The sequence below is a fragment of the Eutrema salsugineum genome, unplaced genomic scaffold, assembly GCF_000478725.1.
Source record: "Eutrema salsugineum unplaced genomic scaffold, Eutsalg1_0 scaffold_16, whole genome shotgun sequence".
Taxonomy (NCBI): Eukaryota; Viridiplantae; Streptophyta; class Magnoliopsida; order Brassicales; family Brassicaceae; genus Eutrema; species Eutrema salsugineum.
The window spans coordinates 2,693,914-2,715,421 of record NW_006256858.1 but is presented as its reverse complement, the minus strand read 5'-3'; the positions used below and the strand labels follow the sequence as shown (position 1 = coordinate 2,715,421).

Genomic DNA, 21,508 nt, shown 5'->3' with positions numbered 1-21,508 from the left:
TAATGAAGCCACTTTTCTTTCTAGCTAGCTATGAAAGTAAGTATTGATAGAAGACAACAAAGCCTATAAGGTTTTCGACAAAATGAAGACTCAGTAAGAAGATTTGAGATATTTGGGACTAAAACTAACATAAGACGTGTACAATTCATGAGTGAACAATCAACTTTACATTTAGACACAAAGCAGTAAAAAGACGAAGCAAAAAAAGTTGGAAATATGCATAACAAAAACATCTTATTGTGAGGAAATATGCATCACGAAAGTTGGAAAGAAATATGCATCATGAAAAAGTGAACGTGAAGTAATCCTGCTCCTAGAGACCAAGGGAGCATCACTTTAGTTATTTGCATAACATTAAAATCAAAAGACGGAAATCAATACATGTGGTTCTCCAATGATCAACGGCATGTGCCGCCTCATCACACAACAAACGTAACGTTTTGTTACTTAATGTATACTCCCACACGGCCACACCAGAAGTACATAGTTCAATCAATGTCTTGAAGGATCAAGAACTTGACCCATGAACAAAATGAGTCCACTCTTGTCTTCTCTCACTGTGAATAGAAATGGATGGTCAGCTACGAAATCTGGTTTTCTCGATTCATATGCCGAACAGCTCGTTAATATCATGGATGCAGAAACGGCTGCAGCTTCAGTTCCCTCTTCATCAACTTCAATGGAAGCTTTATGAATAATTCTTGAGATGTATAGATCCTCAGCCATGGAAGGGGAATCAACCATCTCGGTTAGAGTACTTCCACCAGTAGTATTAAACGGCGAAGTCAGCCCCATATTCTTTAAAACATATGCAGCATCAAACTCGAAAGAGAACTTAAACTTTGGAATTCTAAAAGCTCTCACTGGTACACGGTGGCGTGGAATATGATAATCAAGAAACCCTGGTTTGGACCCTATTTTCTCAAGCAGCGCAGGTAATCCGTCTTTATCATTAGGGAGATAAATATACATGGAGAATTGACGTTGATCCTCAAGATAAGGGAGACGCAAAACTTGAAAACCACTATATTCTTCTAGGTATTGGTCCTCGTCATTGGTCATGTAGGGTACTTTCACAGATGAGCCATCAAGAAGGTGAAAATAGTAATCTTTTGTCAACCATGCATCAAAATTATTGCTCCAAGCTCCTTTGAAATACATTGCATTTGCAAGTATGAGTTTGCTTTCACGGATAGCCTCGGTAGAATCCGGTGAAAGAATCTGCTCGATGACTCCATTGGTTTGATACTTAGCCCATGTATTCACATCATCAATCACTTCACCAGGCTTCAAAATAAGCAAATAAAACATTGACAGATCATTCAATTTAGCAAAGGAGAAATTGCGATGTTACTATTATGTACCTATAGAATACGAGTCCATCCACTAATTGTTAAGTAGTTTTGACGTCAAAAGTTGTCAACAAGAGCTAGGCACCTTGAATGCGAAGTCAGCTTGAGTGCAAGTAGCGTTGTAGGAGTTATCCAATAGGTCTTCATAGGAAGGCTTGAAGGACACAGATTTATCGATCCAGACGCCATAAGCCGCAGAGAAACGCACATTGCTTCTCTTGCTGCCATTGGAATGTGTAACGGATACAGTCTTGGCCAAGACTGCGTTGAGGTGATCCGATGAGGGCAACATGAGGAATGGGAGGATTCCTTCTTTGGCGATGCAATTAGAACCGGCGGCAATGAGGCAGAGCAAAACGTTGATTGACGTTGGTGAAAAGACAAGGTTGGAGCCGTTGGCAACGGTGGCGATGACATGCCTCGCTAGCATTACCACGACGTCGTTTTGCATCTCTATTGATTTCTCCATTGTTTCCTTTTTTTTTTTGTTTCTTCTTGCAGATGAAAGAAAGAGTTGGGAGACGAATGGTTCTAAATAGGCAGAGGTGATTGATGATGATATCCAAAGTCAAAGTCTTAGAAAATTATAACATGCATCGATACTCATCGCCACAATACGATTACAGAGTAAACCTTATTTAAAAAAAAACATTATCTGAAATTGACTACATATTAAATCGAAAACTAATTAGAGCGATATATTGAAAACAAAGACTGATTCGTTTAATCGAAAACTAAAAAATTGAAAGAAAAAAAAGAAAACTAAAAAATTAAAAACAAAGACTAGGGTAGAAAGTCAACAATAAATAAATTTCCATGCACTACGTCATGAAGTAACATGGACTTAAACTTTAATGATGTTCGACAAGTTTTTGATATATTTATGATGTACTGATAAAGTTTTAGATTTCAAGATTTAGGGATAAGATATGAAAGAAAGAAAAACCTATTTAAATGAGGAAGAAACAATATTTTTATAAAGTAAAATTTGGTAAAGTTTCGGAATTATTAATTACATTACTTCCGGTGTTGCATGAATAAACTCTAAAACTCAACGTATGTTGCTTTTGTCTAAACAAGATCAATGTAATCCATAAAATTATTGATGAGAAATTCATGTTTTGGAATGAAGAATTTTTTTTGGCCGAAAAACAAAGGAATGAAGAAATTTTAATAGAAAGGGGACAGATGCTTTACATTTGTATTGTGTATCCCTAATATTGAAGAAAAAATATGGAATTTTTAAAATGAGAATTGCTCTATGACTTTAAGATTACACCACACATCGAAACTCAACATATTCTCGGCGCTCTCTATACACAACCAAACATCAAATCATATTTTGATACAGAGAAAACTCTTTTTTTTTTCTCAGCAACAAGGACAAGTGTTTATGGATTGTTTCTAAGAAATAGAATGTCTTCGGTCTTTAGGTGGTTTGATTCGTCCTTGTGTGAGGCCAAAAGGGTTAAGCTTTCCGAGTTTCCGAGAGACAGAGCTTATAATTGACTTTCTCGGTAATGGAGGCTTAACCACCGAAGCAGTTGTAACCGGAGACCAATCCGAACCACTCATGACTTCATAATCTTTATCCTTCTCCAACTCATTGACCTTCATTTTCACCTTGAGCAACTCAAGCTTCAATTCTTGGTTTTCGCGGTTTAGTATGGAGAGCTCATTGTTGTAGGAGCTTAGCTTAAAAGGATAAAGAGTCTCTGATGAGGTTGCAGCTGCTGAAGAATCTGAATCACTTAGAACTTGGCGGAGACTTTGTTGCTCGTTGTAGAGAACTTGAACTACGGTTTTTATAGGGAGACGTTCGTTTTGAGCTGCGTGAGCACAAGCTTCTTGCGATAGCTTTTTACAGTTCATTAAGCTACAAAGTTTCTTCTTCTCCATTTCACTTATATTCGGATGCACCTGCACAACAAGATTTTAACAACATTTTCTAGTTTCAAGTTAAGGGGTTTCATAAAATTATGTAAAAGACAAAATCTTTTGAACTTTTCAAGATGCGGGTCACATGATCTACAGATGTTAGAAGCTATAAGCAACAAAAGTTTCATACTTGTACCTTAAGGTAGATGTCTATGGCTCGATACATCCCATCTTCAGTAATCCTAGACTGTTCAGGAATGCATTCAGCTAACCCGATGAATTTCGTCAGGTTTATGTTTCTATCAGAAGCAATTTCAGCCAGATAAGTCATCATCAATTCACCGATATCAGTGGCAAAACTAATAGAGTTTCCTTCAACTTCAAACTCAAGATAATTCATGAGGATGCGTTGAACAGTATCAACATCAAACATTGTGTTGTCTCCGTTGAATGAGTAAGAAGGAATCAAGAGATCATCAAGCACGACCTGTCTTAACTGTAATCCCATTCTCTTCTCCAAATCAAACCTACAAGCTACCGTGGTTTCGAGGTATATCGCAGCTCTTAAAAGCATCGAAAGAAAGCTCACTGAAACTGCGTTTCTCTCCCTCGGAAGAAGACTAACAATTGTTTCAAGAATCACCCTTTTCTCATGTTCTTGCTCTGCCTCCGTCTTCTTCGTCCCATTCCCAAAAATCTCCTGCATTTTCCGCAGATATAAAAAACCGAAATCTCATGAAAGCTTTCTCTGAAAGTAGTAAAAATGACACATTGCACTGTTACAAAATCAAGAATCTCACCAACCCTCTAAGAGCGTTTTGAGCATATAGCATAAGCACTGGACCAAGCGCGTAACGCTGAAACCCTCTAGCCATCATCGCAATCAATACACGTTGAAACATATCAATCCTTAGAACAGCTAAATCCTCAGCCCACCAGTCAACTATATCCTCCTTGCTCTGGCTCTCCTGACAAGTTACATAGGATATTGAATCTATACAACGGCTCACGAGCTTCACTCTCTCGGCCATAGGCAACAAACACTCAGATTTTCGCAGAGCTTTAACCGAATTCGATAAACTCTTGAGGATCACTTCGTTCAAGTAAACCTCTGTTGTCTCCACGAGGTTTGAAACAGAGTGTTCCTCTGTCATCTCTAGATACTCTGCTGCGCAACGCAGCATTGCAATGTTCTCTGTGTTCATCTCGAAGTTTATTCCGTAGCAGAATTTGGTTGCTAGCTCGAATGCTTCTGCACCTCCGGGAAAATCTGGGATTTTGATTACGGCGATGTTGGAATCGTTGCTTGTTTCGGAAGCAAGTTTCTTTAGAAACCCACATTTTGACACAACTGTAAACTGCAGATAATGAGAGAGAAAGAGACCCTGTGTAAAAACATCTCATTGTGTAGTATTAGATCTAGAAAAAAAGTCACCTTGTGAAGTGAAAACGAAGTCTCTCCTATATGAACAGCGATGTCACAAGGAATTTCCTGAGAAGATATCCTGAAACCAATTTTGTAAGAAACGAAATATTTTTATTCTTTTACAAAAAGTAAGTTGAATACTGATTTTGAAATCAGAAACAGAGGAACTGCAAATCAGAAGATCAAAATTGAGAAAGGAAAAAAATGTTAGAAACAGAATGAGAAACCATTCACTAGTTCTCTTCATGGCTAAGGACATAAGCTCCTGCTTTGCGGACATTTGATAAACACTTTGCAATCAGTTTCTTCCTGTTCAAGAAATCAACCTGAGAACTATTTCAGAGAGAGAGAGAGAGAGATCATTTCAAGTTGCAATCTTTACACGCAATCAAAAGAGACGATGAAGAATATGATCCACTAAAAGTTTCGCTAATCTAATTTCCTTAAATGAAACCACGAAAGACCCTGTCATCGAGTGCACGAGGGGAAGAGGGATGAAGGGTAGTTACGTAATTAACAAGAAAAAAGCTCAAGATTTTATCGAGACTGTTCCTCGAGTATAAAACGTCAGAGAGGTAGGGCACCTTCTGGATCTGAAACGTCTTTTCGTAATAAGCTAAATAATAAGGCAAATAAAACCTTTGATTGATCTCACCGCCAAATAGTGACTGGACTACTTTAACTGTGAAACTAGCAAAATTTTTATGTTACCAAAAAACATGTGAAGGAATGATAGAATTTACCACGAAGGTACATCAATCTTCTATTGTTTTGCTTCTTACTCCAAATTTCGAGATTTTCAAATTTTTCGACTATCAATAATTCCAAAAGTTTATGGTCCATGTAGAACATGAAGATTCATGAAGACTAAATAAGAAAAGAGAGGGAGAATAATTAAGCTGCACATGTTGGATATTGTGACAGAACATATATCTTGTATCCCTACAAGTTTTTATTACCAGAAAAAAAATATTTCGTTTGATAATTGAATTTCTGATTGAGCGACAAGTTAATCTTTGCTATAAATGGTGTCTTTTGCTCTATCACTTTCTCGATAATTGACTAGTAAAAAGTATTAATAAATAATAATATTAAAGACGTCCACATCCAAAAAAAGATTCAAATCTTTGATGAAAGAACAAAACAGAGAAGATATTACACGGAATGATAAAAAAAAAAACCTGGTTTTTTAACTAACAGCCTCTGAGAATGTTATGTTTTTAGCCTTATAGATGAATCGAAGATGGACCAGAAACAGCAACAGCTCTCTGAGCACGCTGCGTTTCACCGCGATAAAGCTCCTTCGTCTCTTTCTTCATCTTCCTCGCTTCTCGCCTTTCGGTTTTTACAGCAGTTTTCCGCTCTTTCTTCTCTTCTTTCGACTCTTGCCCATGAGTCTTCCTCTTGACCGGTTCAGCTTTTGGGATAGCCGCTTTGACAACGGTTTGTTCAGCTTTCCTACCGGGTAAAAACTCGACCGGTAGCTTCTCTTTCCCTTGGAGGGTAATGATTTTACCATTTGACATACTCATTGCTTTAGCTACTGTTTCACTCAGCTTCTTCTTCCTAGTTGTCTCTGGAGCATAGATTTTACCAGGGTGGTTATCAAGATTCGAGTATGTCGTGACTATGGTTTCACAATCCCACTTCTCGCTTTCATCGCTGCTTTCTTCAACCACCTCTACAAATTCATCTTCAATCCCGTTATCGTATTTCTCACCGTACTCTACACAGCGACGGATAATATGAGCAGCAGAGTCCAATTCTTCTTTGTCTTTTACAGAGTCACTGTTCTTCAATATATCCGCAGGGTTCATATATTTTACTTCAAGCTCAAAATCTTTCGGCTTCTCATAAATAAGATTGTGAACGCTTTGAGCGGTAAAATCCTCTTCTTCTCCATCTTCAGCCATGTAACCACCGTTGTCACTGTCGCTGCCATATTCATTGAGTTCGAGCTGATCAAATAGCTCATCAATCTGACGAGGAACTCTCGGGTTTTCAGCAACAGGTTTATCAGTCGACTCAACACTTTCTCTACCTCTTGCCTCGGGTCTTTCTGAAAACTCGAGCTCGTTATTGCTCACACCAGAAGCTTCTCCCTGTTGAGTAAGATTAGCTTGAATAACAAAATCTTCTTCCAAATCCTCAATATCTGAACCAAACTCAGATCCATCACTGTTTTCAAGCAACGCAGCCACTTCAGGATCAATAGCTTTTTGCACCTTGACGTTTACAGTCTTTGAGGCCACAGTGTACATCGACTTGTCATTAGCTTCTTCATTCACCATACCAGAGATCTTAACACGTGAAGCATCATAGGCCTTGACATCACGAGGTAGCTGATCAAGCTCAAACTTGGGGTTAGCATAGAAATTAGAACCACCACCAGTGTTCTTAATCTCTCTCAAATGATCCAAGTAATTATATCCATCATCAGGGTACCCTAACTCCAGAATCTCCTTCCTCACATGAGCAGGTAGAGGATTACTCGAATCCCCAAAACTGGAGTGACCATAATCCAAATCTTCAGGGGCATCTTCGAACTGCGAGTTGTCTTCTTCTTCTTCAATGAAACCATTGATGTTTACAGGGTTCTGATCGACTCGTAAGAAGATCTTATCACCGCCCGGTGAGTCACTGTATCTTGGGTCTGACGTATCGCGAGGACATAACTCGAAAGTCGCCGCCTTTTTCTTATCGATGAACTTCTTCTTCCCCATTTTTTACTGATTTCTTCGAGATTCTGAGGGTTTGCACAGAAAAATTAGGGTTTCTAAGTCACAGCGATATTAATTCGGCGCAAAAACTAGACAACGATAAAATTCCGATTACTATTAAAGGTTAAATTTTTTTTCAATTAAGGTTTATCTATCAATCTAAACCATCGAAACTAAGTCTAGAAACGACGCGAAAGCACTATTGGTACAAGAAGAAAATAGAAGAAGCTTACCTGAGAGTTTGAGAGAGAGAGGCGCAGAGAGATGATGACGATGATGAAAAACAAAAACGGCTTTGAAGCTGTTTAGGGTTGAGCCAAAACGCACCGTTTTGTTGAAAAATCCTAATTTGTTTTTCTCATAAAATAGAAAAATCCAATCAATAACTTTATACCATAAATTAGTGTATGCCACTAAAAGGGAAATAATCTAGAGTGGGAGAGTGCACTGAATGATTACATGCGCCTAATCTTCTTCTCCTACTTTCTCTTGGCATCTCTTCGACGGTTCCTGATTTTGTGCGCCATCTTCATATTGCGTGCGCCGTTGGCGCATTTCCCTATCCTACCGGCCACCGTCGTCACCACCGGAACCTTTGATCCAGACGTCACCGGTAGCAGGTTCGATTCTCGCCTCGATCCGGATTCTCTCGACGAGATCTCTCTTTCCAGCGTCCCGCGAGCGATGTCGAAAGCTCGTGTTTATACCGACGTTAACGTGATCCGACCCAAGGAGTATTGGGATTACGAGTCGCTCAATGTTCAGTGGGGGTAAGATCGTTGTTCCTGAAATTAGGAAAACCCTAGGAGCTCTTCCTTTTTTTTGGTTGCTGCTATAGCCGTCACTCATAATGGGATTATCGGGTTTCATGTTTAATCGAGATCAGACGGAAATTTAGATTATAGCAGGACCTGATCTTTCGATTTTAGCTCACTTTTTTGCTGCTTTTTAACTCATGATTGTTGATTTCAAGCTTTAGATTCTGTCCCAGCTAAAATCGAATGTTATGGAAGTGATACAAAGTAATGGAGAAATTGAGCTTTTTTTAGCTGCTTGATTTTTGATCTGTTTAAGGAGAGTTATTTTGTTCGTCCTGCATATGATCTGATCTTGATTGGTGATGATGCTTTTAGTAAAAGTTTCGAGCTTTTTGTTTTTTGTGTTTCCTTCTCAGGGAGCAAGATGATTACGAGGTAGTCAGGAAAGTGGGGCGTGGGAAATACAGTGAGGTTTTTGAGGGGATAAACATGAACAATAACGAGAAGTGCATAATCAAGATTCTCAAGCCTGTCAAGAAAAAGAAGGTGATTGTCTACATTACTTCATGAGCAAAGAATGTTGTTGTTTCTTTTGCAATGCGAGTTTCCCTCTGCTTAGTTTTGTTTTTGGGTTGCCTTTCTGATTATTTATGATCCTTTAACAGATTAGAAGAGAGATTAAAATACTTCAGAATCTCTGTGGAGGGCCAAATATTGTCAAGCTGCTTGATGTTGTCAGAGATCAACACTCAAAAACCCCAAGCTTGATATTTGAGTATGTTAACAGCACAGACTTTAAAGTTCTGTATCCTACATTGACTGATTATGACATCCGATACTACATCTATGAGCTGTTGAAGGTAATTTATTTATCCATCACGACTTTTGATCTTTATGGAATTTTCTCGGTTCCAAAACAAATTAAGGTTTATTGATAACCTTGAAATTTTTCTTTGACATGCTGCAGGCATTGGACTTCTGCCACTCACAAGGTATAATGCACAGAGATGTCAAGCCACACAATGTCATGATCGACCATGAGCTTCGCAAACTCCGCCTAATAGATTGGGGTCTCGCTGAGTTTTATCATCCTGGAAAAGAGTATAACGTACGTGTGGCCTCAAGGTATGATAGGCGACTTCAAAATAACATGGGTTGCTATCTTATTTTTTTAGACCAATTACAATATGCAGTCTTTAACCGCAACCAAGCTTTAATCAAATGTTGTTTCCTATATCAGATACTTCAAGGGACCCGAACTTCTAGTGGATTTACAGGACTATGACTATTCCTTGGACATGTGGAGCCTCGGTTGCATGTTTGCTGGGATGGTGAGTCCCTTGCAAATTTGCAAGGCTTTCTTTGGTCAGATTCAATTTCAGAATGTTTCCATAAATATCCATGGTCATCTGATTTGTAGTTATCTTCCCTTATAGATATTCCGCAAGGAACCTTTCTTCTATGGCCATGACAACCAGGATCAGCTCGTCAAAATTGCCAAGGTAATTTAACTTTGTGCTGAACTTTATCATGCTCGTTTCCTTTAGCGAGTATAGGGATTAGAAGGCATGAAGTTGCTTTTTTCACATCTTAATAGTATTATGTTTTTGAATCTTGACTTCAGGTCCTTGGAACCGATGAACTGAATGCATATCTGAACAAGTATCAGTTAGAACTCGATGCTCAATTAGAAGCACTTGTTGGGAGGTAAGCAGAACTCACATATCCTCGATAGTATAAGAGTAAGATTAGAGTAATGGCAATGACTGATTCTCTCCGTCATGACTTTTTGGGCTATTTCCACAGACATAGCAGGAAGCCTTGGTCCAAATTCATCAATGCCGACAATCGGCATTTGGTCTCACCTGAGGTTTACTTGTTCTCTTAATTCTTGTTGACACACCAACAACTTGTCTTTTTGCCAAGATTTTTCTCCTGAGGTTTAATTTGTGTGCATCTTTTCTTACCTGTAGGCAATTGATTACCTGGACAAGCTACTCCGGTATGATCATCAAGACAGATTAACTGCTAAAGAAGCAATGGTACGTATCAGCACATAATTCAGCGAGTGATGTTTCTTAGTCTGCTTATGATCAGAAACTTGTTTTTGTTAGATTAATGATCATGAGAAGGAGATTAATATTAGCTATGTTTGACACTTTTATGAATTGACAGGCTCATCCATATTTCGCGCAAGTCAGGGCAGCAGAAAGCAGCAGAATGAGAACTCAATAGAGACGTCTCTGAGTATGTGAAACTGGTGGATTTTTCTCCGATAAGGTTCTTTGTTTTCTTTAAAGAAGTGATGTTAAATGTCTTTAACTCCAAAAGTTTACCTGATCCGAGTATTTGCATCTATTTTCAAACTTTTGTAGAATTTTTATTGGTTGAAAACCTATCAAGTTAATTTGAAAAGTAAACGAGTCGATGATTTTACAATATTTAAGTTAGAAGTAATCTGACTATCCACTAACGCTTTGATGATGTCCTTTGATACTAGCTAGCTTAATAATATCTTTCATGAATATGTACTGTTCTAAATTATATGTTTCATAAGTTTTAGAGATTTAAGATAATGACGAAGCAATGGATATCAGAACAATCGACATATGATCCTACTATTGATAGCAAGAGATTTAAGTAGCCGCCTTTTTAAAAGCTCAGTGTAAGAGCCAAACTAATTCAGACCTCTAAATTATAACCAAAACCAAAACAATCCTGAAAACTACACCTCAATTAGTATAAATAGCATATGTTTGCTACTGTATCTATGTATGTATGTGTATGTATAGATACTCCAATCTCAACACCATTCGTTGTTAGTTTCTTTCCGTCTTCTTGTGTTCTTGTTCTTGGGTAGACAAGAATTAACCAATATATACATGCCCAATATGATCACGTGTAACTGTGTAAACTTATATAAACTTAATTTGTTACCAAGAAAAGAAAAATAATTAATTTTTATTCGAAAAATACACAAGATTTTTGACCAAATGAATATGCTAAAATATAACTCAATAATATCTCAAGTTTTTTTTGTTATTCAAAAGAAACCATATGACCAGACTACATATCTTTTATTCGCGAAAACAAAACAACTTATAGGAAGTTGTTGAAGTCAAAACATAATCATGAAGAGTAACAACATGCATAGGATAGGGTTCATCATATCATCCGATTCTTGGACTGTTAACGACAGGACCGTTGGGACAATTCCCGACAAGGACACGGAGAAGGACACGGTTACAACAGTTGATTGCTAAGACGTCAACATCTTCAGGGATTATAACACAAGTAACATGTGGATTGTCATTTTCTATTTTTCTCTTTGCCTCAGGTGCACTTACTCCCTTTAGTTCTGGCCATTCCACCTTCAACCCTACACACAATCATCCCAACATCAATCCTGTAATATATAACTTTAAATGGTACCAATATGGATTTAAAACAAATAATAACCATTTATCATATAACATAAACTTATTATATCAAATTCAAATATTGAAATATATATTAAGAATTTTGTTTGTAATTAGTCTAGAAAAAAAAATTATTGAAAAATCTTCTTGTGCAGTTGTATTTCTTATGTCTTTTATTCAATACGTATATAAGTAAAAAAAAAATATCATGTGAAGGATCCTAACTTTTTAATAATAGAAGTGAAATTATAATTATACTGTACACGAAAAAGTTGTCAGATTAAACAAATTGATTATGGTTTAGACTAAATCTTTTATACCTTATGGGTCCATATATCATATATATCTTGTATGTCCAAACTCAAACTCCACTATTTTATCGGAAAAAAAAAAACAAAAACAACGTTGCACGATAATACAATACCTGGAAATCGAGATTGGCACGAAATACCAGAGCAGTCACAGTATTCACACCGGAGACGAAGAATCTGACAATTATCGTTCATTTTTGCAATCTTCTTTTTTTTTTGTTATATAATACTTAAAACAATATGATGATATTTTCTTCATTTTGGGTTATTTATATATAGCCGATACATAAGATTAGGAAACCTCAATCAATTCGCGAATCAAAATTTATTTATTAGTATCTCTAAGATATGTTAATACATCCTCAAATGACGATTTGATTTTTTATCTTAGGAAACTTAACAACGATTTGATTATTAAATTAGGAAGCTTAATCAATTGCAAGACTGTTGACTAGAGACTAAATCGTTGAAAAAAAAACATAAATATGTACTTTATGGTTATATCTTAAGTGTAATGGACCAGAGATGGAATGGAACGGCGAGATTGAATTCAAAAAAGAATATGCTTATAAACTTTTTCAATAAAACGTACAAAACTACATGTAACTCTTCTTTACTCTGAAACATGTTTTTAAACATTTTGTTAAATTATAACAACTTCAATCTCAACACCATCCGTTGTTAGTTTCTTTCCGTCTTCTTGAGCAGTTCTCTCTTATCTTCGTGACCGTTCTCGTTATTGAGAGTGACAACTTCAAAGTTTTAAGACTGATCATCATGAAACGGTGCAGAAATTGATCTAAATATCGAGTTTGCATGGTACTGAATATCGAGTTTTCGTTTGATTCAGCAAGTTTAGTATTCCGTGATTAGGTTGAAATTAAATATTTATCCGAATTTGATCATAACTAATAGCATTTAAAAAATGGCCTTTAATATAGATTGGATCATCACCAGACTACATTTCCTTTATTCGAGAAAACAAAAACAACTGGTAGAAAGATCAAAAACAACATAGGTAGGTTCAACAAAGTAGGAGAAAACAGAACAACTTATTGAAAATTACTGAAACAAAGATCAGTAAACTGAAATAATCATCCGATTTGAGGACTGTTAAGGACAGGGCCGTTGGGACAGTTAGCGACGGGAACTACTAGAACGACCCGGTTACAACAACACACTTGTAACACACCAGTATCTTCAGTGATTATAACACAAGTAACATGTGGATTGTCATGTTCTATTATTCTCTTTGCTTCAGGCGCACTTACTCCTTTAAGTTCTGGCCATACCACCTTCATCCCTGCAGGCTGCACACATGTCATCCCACATTAATTTTTTAACCTACGACATGACTTGTTGAACAAAAAAAAAACAATGACATATATCTAATCTTCAATTCAAGATTTAGTATAAGTAAAAAAAATGATTTAGTATAAGTAAAACAAATTATTGCCCCCGATCTTTTATTCAAAAATCCAAATTTACTTGTGTATTTTTTTGAAAAATGGTTAACAATTAACATATACAACTTTTCAATATATATAGTTATATAAATTAAATCTTCTTCTTTTCGAGAGAAGTCCTAACCTAAATCTTGAAAGGAGAAAAAAATTATACGATAATTTTGATTAAGCAAACTGATGACTTGAACTAGAAATTTGCCTATTTCTATGTCCAAACTCAAAATCCATTAATTTATAGACCAAAAAAAAAGGAAAAGTAAATTTTAAAGAGAAAACAATACCTGGAAATAGAGGTTGGCACGAAATGCCAGCGCAGTCGCAGGGTTCACATTTAAGATCAATGAGAGGACATATACCATTCATTTTGAGTATCGTTTGTTATCTTTACTTGAATAATATGATGATATTTTTCTTCATTGTTAGTTGATCAATATATATAGCAGATCGGTAGGGTTAAGAAAATTAAATTTATTATTAAATCAAAAATGAATTACATTTAAGAGCCTTTTTTAGCCATTTCGAACCAATTTGGTTTTGGGCTTGGGCCCAATAGCCATTCCTAGAAACAAGAAAGAACCTCGTCTGTACCCATTAGACTAATGGCAGCCTCAGCTTTCTTCAACAACAAGCAACAATGTGCCCTGTTGCTATACAACACAACCCTATCTCGTATCATATGCAACGGACTCCAATTTGTATTCCACTGTATAAATCTTCATCGTTTCTTTTACAAAGCCCATCGAAAACTTCTTCTTCCCCTGTTACTTCAACAATTTCCCATTTTTCTTCTCGCTTTAAGCTCTGTTTCTCACTTATAAGCTTCTCCCTCTCTACTTTAACCTCCTACAGATTCTCTATACATCTCTGATCCTCACTGCTATTCATCTTCAAGCCACTATACTTAATCCTTGAGTTGTGATAATCTTGAAAAACTATCTGAAATACTTAATATCTGCAAACAAATCTTGAAATATTTAATCTTTAATGTAGTGTTCTTGAAACTAAAAGTTGATCCCTATAGAAAACATTCTTCTCACCGAGATGTTTATTAACAGAAGAATTGAAACCCAGCTAGAGAAATGACAGCTCTGAAAATCGATGAAACTTGAATATTATCTATTGGATTTTTTTAAACCCATCTAAATATATATGTGGGTGTGTGTTTGTGCATTGCTCTGAATTTTAATTGGTTAAAAGTTTTTTCGTCAACTGATCAAGTGAACCCTTTATATGGTTCGTCTGATTCTGGAACATTTTTTTTTTCTAATTTGCATCAATCATTTGTTCAGTACTCTATCAAACCCTTATGATAATCATGGAAGCTTCCACTTGTTGACTCAATCGAAATACTGTCTACCTTAATATCTTTCAAAGTGTATAAGAAAAATGTGATTATAAATCAGACAACTATATTTTAATAATCTCACATCACAACTGAGATGAAACATATAAAATATATGTTAAATAATTCCCGAATTCTGCAGTTTCACACTATCAAAAAGTTTGAGTAAAAGTGTTTCTAATATTGTGTATAAAATAGAGATATGGGAATAAGTTCCTTTTTTTCCAAATTGTGAAAATATCGTCATTATGAATTACGTTTGCAAACAAGTTGTTATCACCCAGAACTGAGATAAAGTAGATGTTGATTTTTGGATTTATTATGGCAACATAATATCAGATTTATCTCCAGCCTGCTCCTACATCATATCAAACTATGCTTCTGAGATTTTATTGTCTTTGAATCTGGTCTAGTAGTCTTAAGCACACTCTTTTCAATCTTTGCTTTCCATTGTTGAAGAGATACAAGGAGAGAATTCCATTAGTGGTTGTGAGAGAGAACTTGAGAGAACTTAATATAATTAATCTAAATTAAAGGCCTTTTGCAGGCGTACGTAAGTTTTGCTAGCTAATGATGAAGCTGGAATCTAGTCATCGTGGTGCATGGTACTGATTATCGAGTTTTCGTTTTATTCAGCAAGTTTTATTCCGTGATTTGTTTGTAAATATTTGCCGAATTTGATCGTAAATAATCTCATTTAAAATGGAGTAGATAGATTCCTTTGGATCATCCCATACATGTTAGGTTATCAAAAAACAATAGTTAATTAGAGTTTTATGGTCGTGTTTTCGTAAAACATATGGTAAAGAACAGGTTTTAAGAATTAAGCCAATACTGGCATGATCACGTGTAACTGATATATAAACTTAATTATCACGTATAACTGTGTAATTATCACTTAATTATCACATAGTTTAATTTTTAAACTATGTAAACTTAATTAATTAACAACACAAAAATCTTTGAAAAATAAATATGTGAAAATATTTGTGTATAACTCAAACTTTCATTAATCAAAGTAAACGATAGCACCAGACTACATTGTAGAAAGTTTGTTGTAATTAAAGATTAAACATAATCATGATCCAAAAAAAAAAACAGGTTCAACAAAATAGGTTTGTTGATTGGAGAAAACAGAACAACTTATTGAAAATCACTAAAACAATTGAAAATCACCGAAACAAAGATCAAACTGAATCATGCAGAAGAACTACACGACATCATCATCCGATTTGAGGACTGTTAAGGACAAGGCCGTTGGGACAGTTAGCGACGGGAACTACTAGAATGACACGGTTACAGCAACAGACTTGTATCACACCAGTATTTTCAGTGATTATAACACAAGTAACATGTGGATTGTCATGTTCTATTATTCTCTTGGCTACAGGCCCACTTACTCCTTTTAGTTCTGGCCATACCACCTTCATCCCTGCACACAGTCATTCCAGATTAATGTTTTAACCTATGACATGACTTGTTGAACAAAAAATAACAATGACATCAATCACTTATGACTTCAATTCAAGATTTAGTATAAGTAAAACCAAATTATTGTCCCCGATCTTTTGTTTGAAAATCCAAATTTACTTGTATATATTTAGAAAAGATGGTTAACATATACAAATTAAATCTAATCTTTTCAATATATATAGTTATATACAAATCAAATCTTGTCATTTTCGAGAGAAGTCCTAACCTAAATCTTGAAAGGAGAAAAACTTATATTAATCACGATGTATACGACAATTTTTGACAGATGAATTAAGTAAACTGATGACTTGAACTAAAATTTTGCATATTTCATGTCCAAACTTATCTGTTATTTTTATAAACAAAAAAAAAACAGAAAATAATACTTTAAAGAAAAAACAATACCTGGAAATCGAGATTGGCACGAAATACCGCAGCAGTCGCAGAATTCACATTTAAGATCAATGATAGGACAAATACCATTCATTTTGAGTATTGTTTGTTATCTTTACTTGAACAATATGATGATATTTTTCTTCATTGCTAGTTGGTCAATATATATAGCAGATCGGTAGGGTTACGAAAATTTAATCAAATGAATTAATGGTAATATCTTATTTCAAGATATCTTACGTTTTGAATATCAAAAAAGTTGAGTCAAAGTGTTTCTAAAGTAGACATATGGGAATAAGATTCCATTTTTCCAGAATTGTGAAAATATCGTCATTATGAATTACGTTTGCATTGTGATAAAGTAAATGTTGAGTTTTTGATTTATTTTTTATTTTTATTATTATTTTTTTTAATATAGATATTATATAAATTTGCGATCCAAACTGAAGATCAACTGGATTTACAATCGAATTGAACCAAAATTAAAAAGGTAAAACCAAACCCAAAACCTAATTTTTGATTCGGTTTACGGAGGAAGCGGTGTGAAGGCAAACTACGGGCCGCTAAGCCCACAGCCACCATGCATGTGCCGAATCACCGACTCCCGCAAACCCCTACATACAGTGCTTTCCCACCGAATTACCTCCTCGGTTCCGATGCGTACCGAATTACCACCCATGACTCCTTTCCTCTAATCTCCTTCGACGTCCTCCAGCATCACAGATCTGCAGAGTAGTCGTTAGTCAGCTTTCTTCCGATCTTCACCGCCGTCCTCTAGCAGTATGGGTCAACAGAATAGTCGCGAGACGGATCCACCTCTGCCACACTCAACACCGCTCCGCCTCGAGGAGGCAATTGCTCCACGCCTCGCACTGCCGGAGAAGAATAGCTCTAGCCTCTTGGTTCACTTCGATTTACCGGCCATTAAGAGCAATGGCCCAAAAGCTCGACGGCCGCAGCTGTCACCAAGCCAACAACAGACCCACAAGAGCACCGCCGAGACACCAGATCTCTTCAACTTGCCTGCAGAAACCAGAGAGGGAGATTGGGCTCGACACAGCCCACCAGCGGAGTAGGTGGCAACGCCGGCCAACAGAGGCAACGCACCATTGTCACTGCGACCCCAGCGACACCGTCGGAATCGCACCGCCGTCGAGGGAGAAGCCACCTGAAAAAACTCAACGAGCAGCACATGGACCAAAACGAGACAAAGGGAAGAGAAAAAGAGGAAAGGGACAAGGGAGGGGGGTCCTCCCGACGGTGGCGAGGAGCGCCGGCCGCCGGAGAGGCAAAACGATGCTGGCGGCTGAAAAGTTTTAGGGCGAACCCTTTTGCGAGACGAGAGCTTTCGATATATATGCTAAATTAAAGATATAAAGATGATAACTAACAGAAAAATGCGACTGCAAAACATACAAATCTAGAGTTTTTGATTTATTATGGCAACCTAATATCAGATGTATCTCTAGCCTTCTCCTACATCCAACGTTTTTAAACTCGACTCGGACAATAAACCGGAATATATTTCAAGTTACTAGGTCATCGGGTCAATTGTAGTTTAACGACGGATAAATAAATAAATATACTTATTTGTGTAGTGATTTGTTGAGGTGTCAGTTCTACAGAGAGTTTCACAATGTTTTGCTGATGTGTCGTGTTTTTAGAGAGTTTCAACTGTGGAAAATCAGTAATACCCTTAATGATACCCTTAATAATATATTTATAATCATATGTGTACGCGTCTCATTATTATGTTTCGCTAACGTGTATAACTCACTTAAAACAAACCGATGTAGAGTTTATCGTACCGTTTGATTATAATTTTTATCCAGTTTTTGATCAATCAAACTCAGTTTGATACTTTATCCTGTCATCAATTTTTAAAAAACTTTTTTATTTTATTTTATGAAAACTGACATTTACTAAAACTTAATGAACTCTAATGTTTGTTTGCCATAACCCACATGACATAGTCGGTTGTTAAAATCTAATCACTTCTGCTATAAACAAACTCAAATATGAAGATATCATTATTTAACATCACTGCATATCGAATTTCTCTTTTGCTCTTTGTAGTTTTTTCAAAGGTGGTTTGACATGAATATTGGGATGAACGCAAAAGCGCATAGCTAGAAGAATAAGATAGAACGAAAGCTAGAGGATAATGATGGAGAACATTTCTATAAAGTTGGGACTATGTGGTAGAGATGAAATACATGTCTGGATATTGATGATCTTATCTAGACTTGCTTCAGCAAGTTAGAAGTACCAAAATATTTCCTTATAAGCAACAAAATTGTATTGTGTTTGCTGCAACTTATTTTCATAAAATAGAGTTTTATTACAATTCTTTTTTGCTTTGTTGAAGAATCTCTTTTTCACATTCACTATTTTAATTGTTGGCCTTCTTCTCAGGGGCGGATGTAGTAAAGGAGGAACGGGGTCAAGTGCCCCCTGCTCTTTTTATTTTTTCTTAAATATTTAGGTAAATTCAATTAAAATAAATTTAATTTAGTGGTAAAAACCAAAAATTTTGCCCCCAACTAATTTTTTTCTTCTGTTTATAAATTTATGCCTCCAACTAAATTTTTTCTAGATCCGCCACTGCTTCTTCTCATCATCTTTTTAATGTTTTGGATTATTTACAACAAACAAATTATTTAAAAGGGCCTCTAATAATTATGATATCTTTGTTTTTCAGAATTTTTTTTTTTCGTTTTTAATTGGTGAAACTAATGTGATTAAACTTTAAAACATAGGAAGGCAGGCTAGCAAAACTTAAGAAAAAAATATTATTCATGAAAAAAACTACTCGATCCCTAAACTGGTATTGAAAAACATTATCTAAAATGTTTCTGATATAAAAATGAAATAACAAATTTAAATACGAGATGAGTTTTGGAAATTAGAGTAGCTAAGATCACTTCTTAAACTCTCAAGAATTTGGGTAAGGGTTAATTTTGGGATGGATATTTCATGAAATTTAGAACACTGGATAATTTTAGGTATATTATTAATTTATAAAAAATTTAATTTTAAACGGGTAATTCAGTTATCCTATCTCATTGTCGCTCTTTTCCATGATCCTTTACGTATCCATTTGAGTTAAGCATATAGTCCCGGACATGAGATTAATTATTTGAACGCGATTGGGAATAAGATGAGAAATTCGGGATGGATATGCGTTGGGACCGATTTTTCGTCCCAAAATGGACATGCCTTGCTGATAGTATCAAGACTTTTGATACAAATTATGCAGATGACATAGTATACACCAAGGAATTCTTGAATATGGTCAAGATTTCTGGGTTTTCTAACCATATATTGGTTTTAAAACTTGGTGCTCCAATTATGCTTCTTAGGTACCTTGATCTAAAGGATAGATTTTGCAATGGCACGCGATTGATACTAACTCCAATGGCTAATCATGTTCTCGAGACTAGGATGTTTACAAAAAAAAATTAAGCCAACAAAAAATCTTAGAGAAGGTGTGATTGTAGGACCAAAACCGGTTTTCTTTTATTGACAATTGTACGTTTTAGTATTCAGAGATACCTCATAGCTGAGTAATCTTTTCAATATCTGAATTATCTATCCATGTTTTTTTTCTGCGATACTCATCCCAATTTTCAAAATAAACATGTTTAAACATCCATATGAATTTAACTATTATTCTGTTTTGAAGTGCAACTATAATTTGTGTTTTGATTTAAGGTCATGCTTGCGTAAGTATAAATTTTATAATTGTAAAAATATTTATTCATTACTTGATTCACATGGTACACGAGTCACAGAGTGATGTAAGATTGTAATCCACCAAATCTTATTGATCACAAGATGTCAAAGTTGACAAGAAAGATGGATCAAAGATCGCCACACAAAAGTGTGAAAGCCTTCATGATGAGATCACAAGCCTAAGTCTAAGGGGGGGTTATTGGGAGTTAGATTTATGAAGATTTTAGTTGATTTTAAAAATCATGAGATTTGTCAAATTTTTAAGAGTTTTGTTGGATTTGTAAAATTTAGAGAGAGTTCTATGGATTTAAACAATCTATTAAGAATTTTTTAATATGACAGATTTTGAGAATCCAAGGGATATATGTAGTATTTTGAGAATCATGATTTATGAATTAAATTATAAAGAATCATTATGCCAATAAGACTAGATTATAACAGAATCATTGAATCATTAAAATGCAGACTTTTTGAATAACAATGGATTTTGATTAGATTATAAAAATCATCATATCAATAACAACTGATTTTTATAATCTCTAAATGAATAACAGAGGAATCTATTAAGAATGTAAAAATCCACACCAATAACTATAGAATTTTAAACTCTAAAAATCTTTATAAATCAACTCTCCAATAACACTTCCTAAGTGATTCCACACAGAGATAGAGACTCACACGACTTCTAGAGTGAGGAATCACACATACACACTCTATAGATCGCACAAACACAAGAGAAGTGATTCCACACAACTCTAATGAACAAAACACAAAAGACAAGACTTTTGCAAGAGAAAATTAAAACGTTTTTTTATTAATTCAAGGGTGATTTTTACAAGAGAAATAATTGAACTTATATAGAGCTCATACACGTTTTTAAAAAAGAAAATAAATCAAATAATTAACATAAATAAGAAATCAATCAAATGTTTGATTGATATGGCATTTATTGCTTGATTTTTGGCCAAATGTGGAAAATCTGAAGGTTCCTTGTATCTGGACAGCTTGGGCATGAAGTAGTAACGCCTTGGAATATTCTGGACCTTGTTTATGGTCTCCAAATCAGTCTGGTCAAATAAATTAGAGATATATGTTTGGTTGACCATATTTGATGTAATTGGCTCCATATATGGAAAGTGAGAGGTCAAGGGAATTCGCCTAATCTCCTGCATGCTGATGCACTTGAATGACTTTTCAAAACCTTTTAGATGAAATAATAAACTTCTCCTGGATGC

At 35.5% G+C, this 21,508-nt stretch overlaps 7 protein-coding genes across 8 annotated transcripts; 1 reads left to right on the top strand and 6 right to left on the bottom strand.

Moving 5' to 3' along the window:
• Positions 1-492: 492 nt before the first annotated feature.
• LOC18021280 (serpin-Z10) lies at positions 493-1,821 on the bottom strand. Its single transcript, XM_006404019.1, has 2 exons — positions 1,438-1,821; positions 493-1,287 (listed from the first exon to the last, which is right to left on the bottom strand). The coding sequence occupies exons 1-2, from the start codon at positions 1,819-1,821 to the stop codon at positions 493-495; spliced, it is 1,179 nt and encodes a 392-aa protein (XP_006404082.1).
• Positions 1,822-2,632: 811 nt separating this feature from the next.
• On the bottom strand, positions 2,633-5,028 carry LOC18021279 (putative BTB/POZ domain-containing protein At3g49970). 2 transcript variants are annotated; one of them, XM_006404018.2, is made up of 5 exons: positions 4,884-5,028; positions 4,666-4,735; positions 4,031-4,588; positions 3,427-3,930; positions 2,633-3,272 (listed from the first exon to the last, which is right to left on the bottom strand). In XM_006404018.2, the coding sequence occupies exons 1-5, from the start codon at positions 4,934-4,936 to the stop codon at positions 2,757-2,759; spliced, it is 1,701 nt and encodes a 566-aa protein (XP_006404081.1). In that variant the 5' UTR covers positions 4,937-5,028; the 3' UTR covers positions 2,633-2,756. The 2 variants fall into 2 exon arrangements, with proteins under 2 accessions (XP_006404081.1, XP_024013418.1); XM_024157650.1 differs by lacking the exon at positions 4,884-5,028 and having other exon boundaries at positions 4,031-4,581; positions 4,666-4,726.
• A 793-nt stretch (positions 5,029-5,821) lies between these two features.
• LOC18021278 (protein LTV1 homolog) lies at positions 5,822-7,713 on the bottom strand. The gene is made up of 2 exons (XM_006404017.2): positions 7,610-7,713; positions 5,822-7,402 (listed from the first exon to the last, which is right to left on the bottom strand). Exon 2 carries the CDS (start codon positions 7,377-7,379, stop codon positions 5,883-5,885), a length of 1,497 nt encoding a protein of 498 aa, XP_006404080.1. The 5' UTR covers positions 7,380-7,402; positions 7,610-7,713; the 3' UTR covers positions 5,822-5,882.
• Positions 7,714-7,808: 95 nt separating this feature from the next.
• Positions 7,809-10,576, top strand: LOC18021277 (casein kinase II subunit alpha-2). Its single transcript, XM_006404016.2, has 10 exons — positions 7,809-8,146; positions 8,551-8,680; positions 8,800-8,994; positions 9,102-9,259; positions 9,375-9,465; positions 9,571-9,636; positions 9,759-9,841; positions 9,941-10,004; positions 10,108-10,176; positions 10,310-10,576. Exons 1-10 carry the CDS (start codon positions 7,836-7,838, stop codon positions 10,367-10,369), a joined length of 1,227 nt encoding a protein of 408 aa, XP_006404079.1. The 5' UTR covers positions 7,809-7,835; the 3' UTR covers positions 10,370-10,576.
• Positions 10,577-11,304: 728 nt separating this feature from the next.
• Positions 11,305-12,059, bottom strand: LOC18021276 (inhibitor of trypsin and hageman factor). The gene is made up of 2 exons (XM_006404015.1): positions 11,978-12,059; positions 11,305-11,513 (listed from the first exon to the last, which is right to left on the bottom strand). The coding sequence occupies exons 1-2, from the start codon at positions 12,057-12,059 to the stop codon at positions 11,305-11,307; spliced, it is 291 nt and encodes a 96-aa protein (XP_006404078.1).
• An 899-nt stretch (positions 12,060-12,958) lies between these two features.
• Positions 12,959-13,693, bottom strand: LOC18021275 (inhibitor of trypsin and hageman factor). Its single transcript, XM_006404014.1, has 2 exons — positions 13,612-13,693; positions 12,959-13,167 (listed from the first exon to the last, which is right to left on the bottom strand). Exons 1-2 carry the CDS (start codon positions 13,691-13,693, stop codon positions 12,959-12,961), a joined length of 291 nt encoding a protein of 96 aa, XP_006404077.1.
• Positions 13,694-15,732: 2,039 nt separating this feature from the next.
• Positions 15,733-16,643, bottom strand: LOC18021274 (inhibitor of trypsin and hageman factor). The gene is made up of 2 exons (XM_006404013.2): positions 16,551-16,643; positions 15,733-16,104 (listed from the first exon to the last, which is right to left on the bottom strand). Exons 1-2 carry the CDS (start codon positions 16,630-16,632, stop codon positions 15,896-15,898), a joined length of 291 nt encoding a protein of 96 aa, XP_006404076.1. The 5' UTR covers positions 16,633-16,643; the 3' UTR covers positions 15,733-15,895.
• Between the last annotated feature and the right edge of the window lie 4,865 nt (positions 16,644-21,508).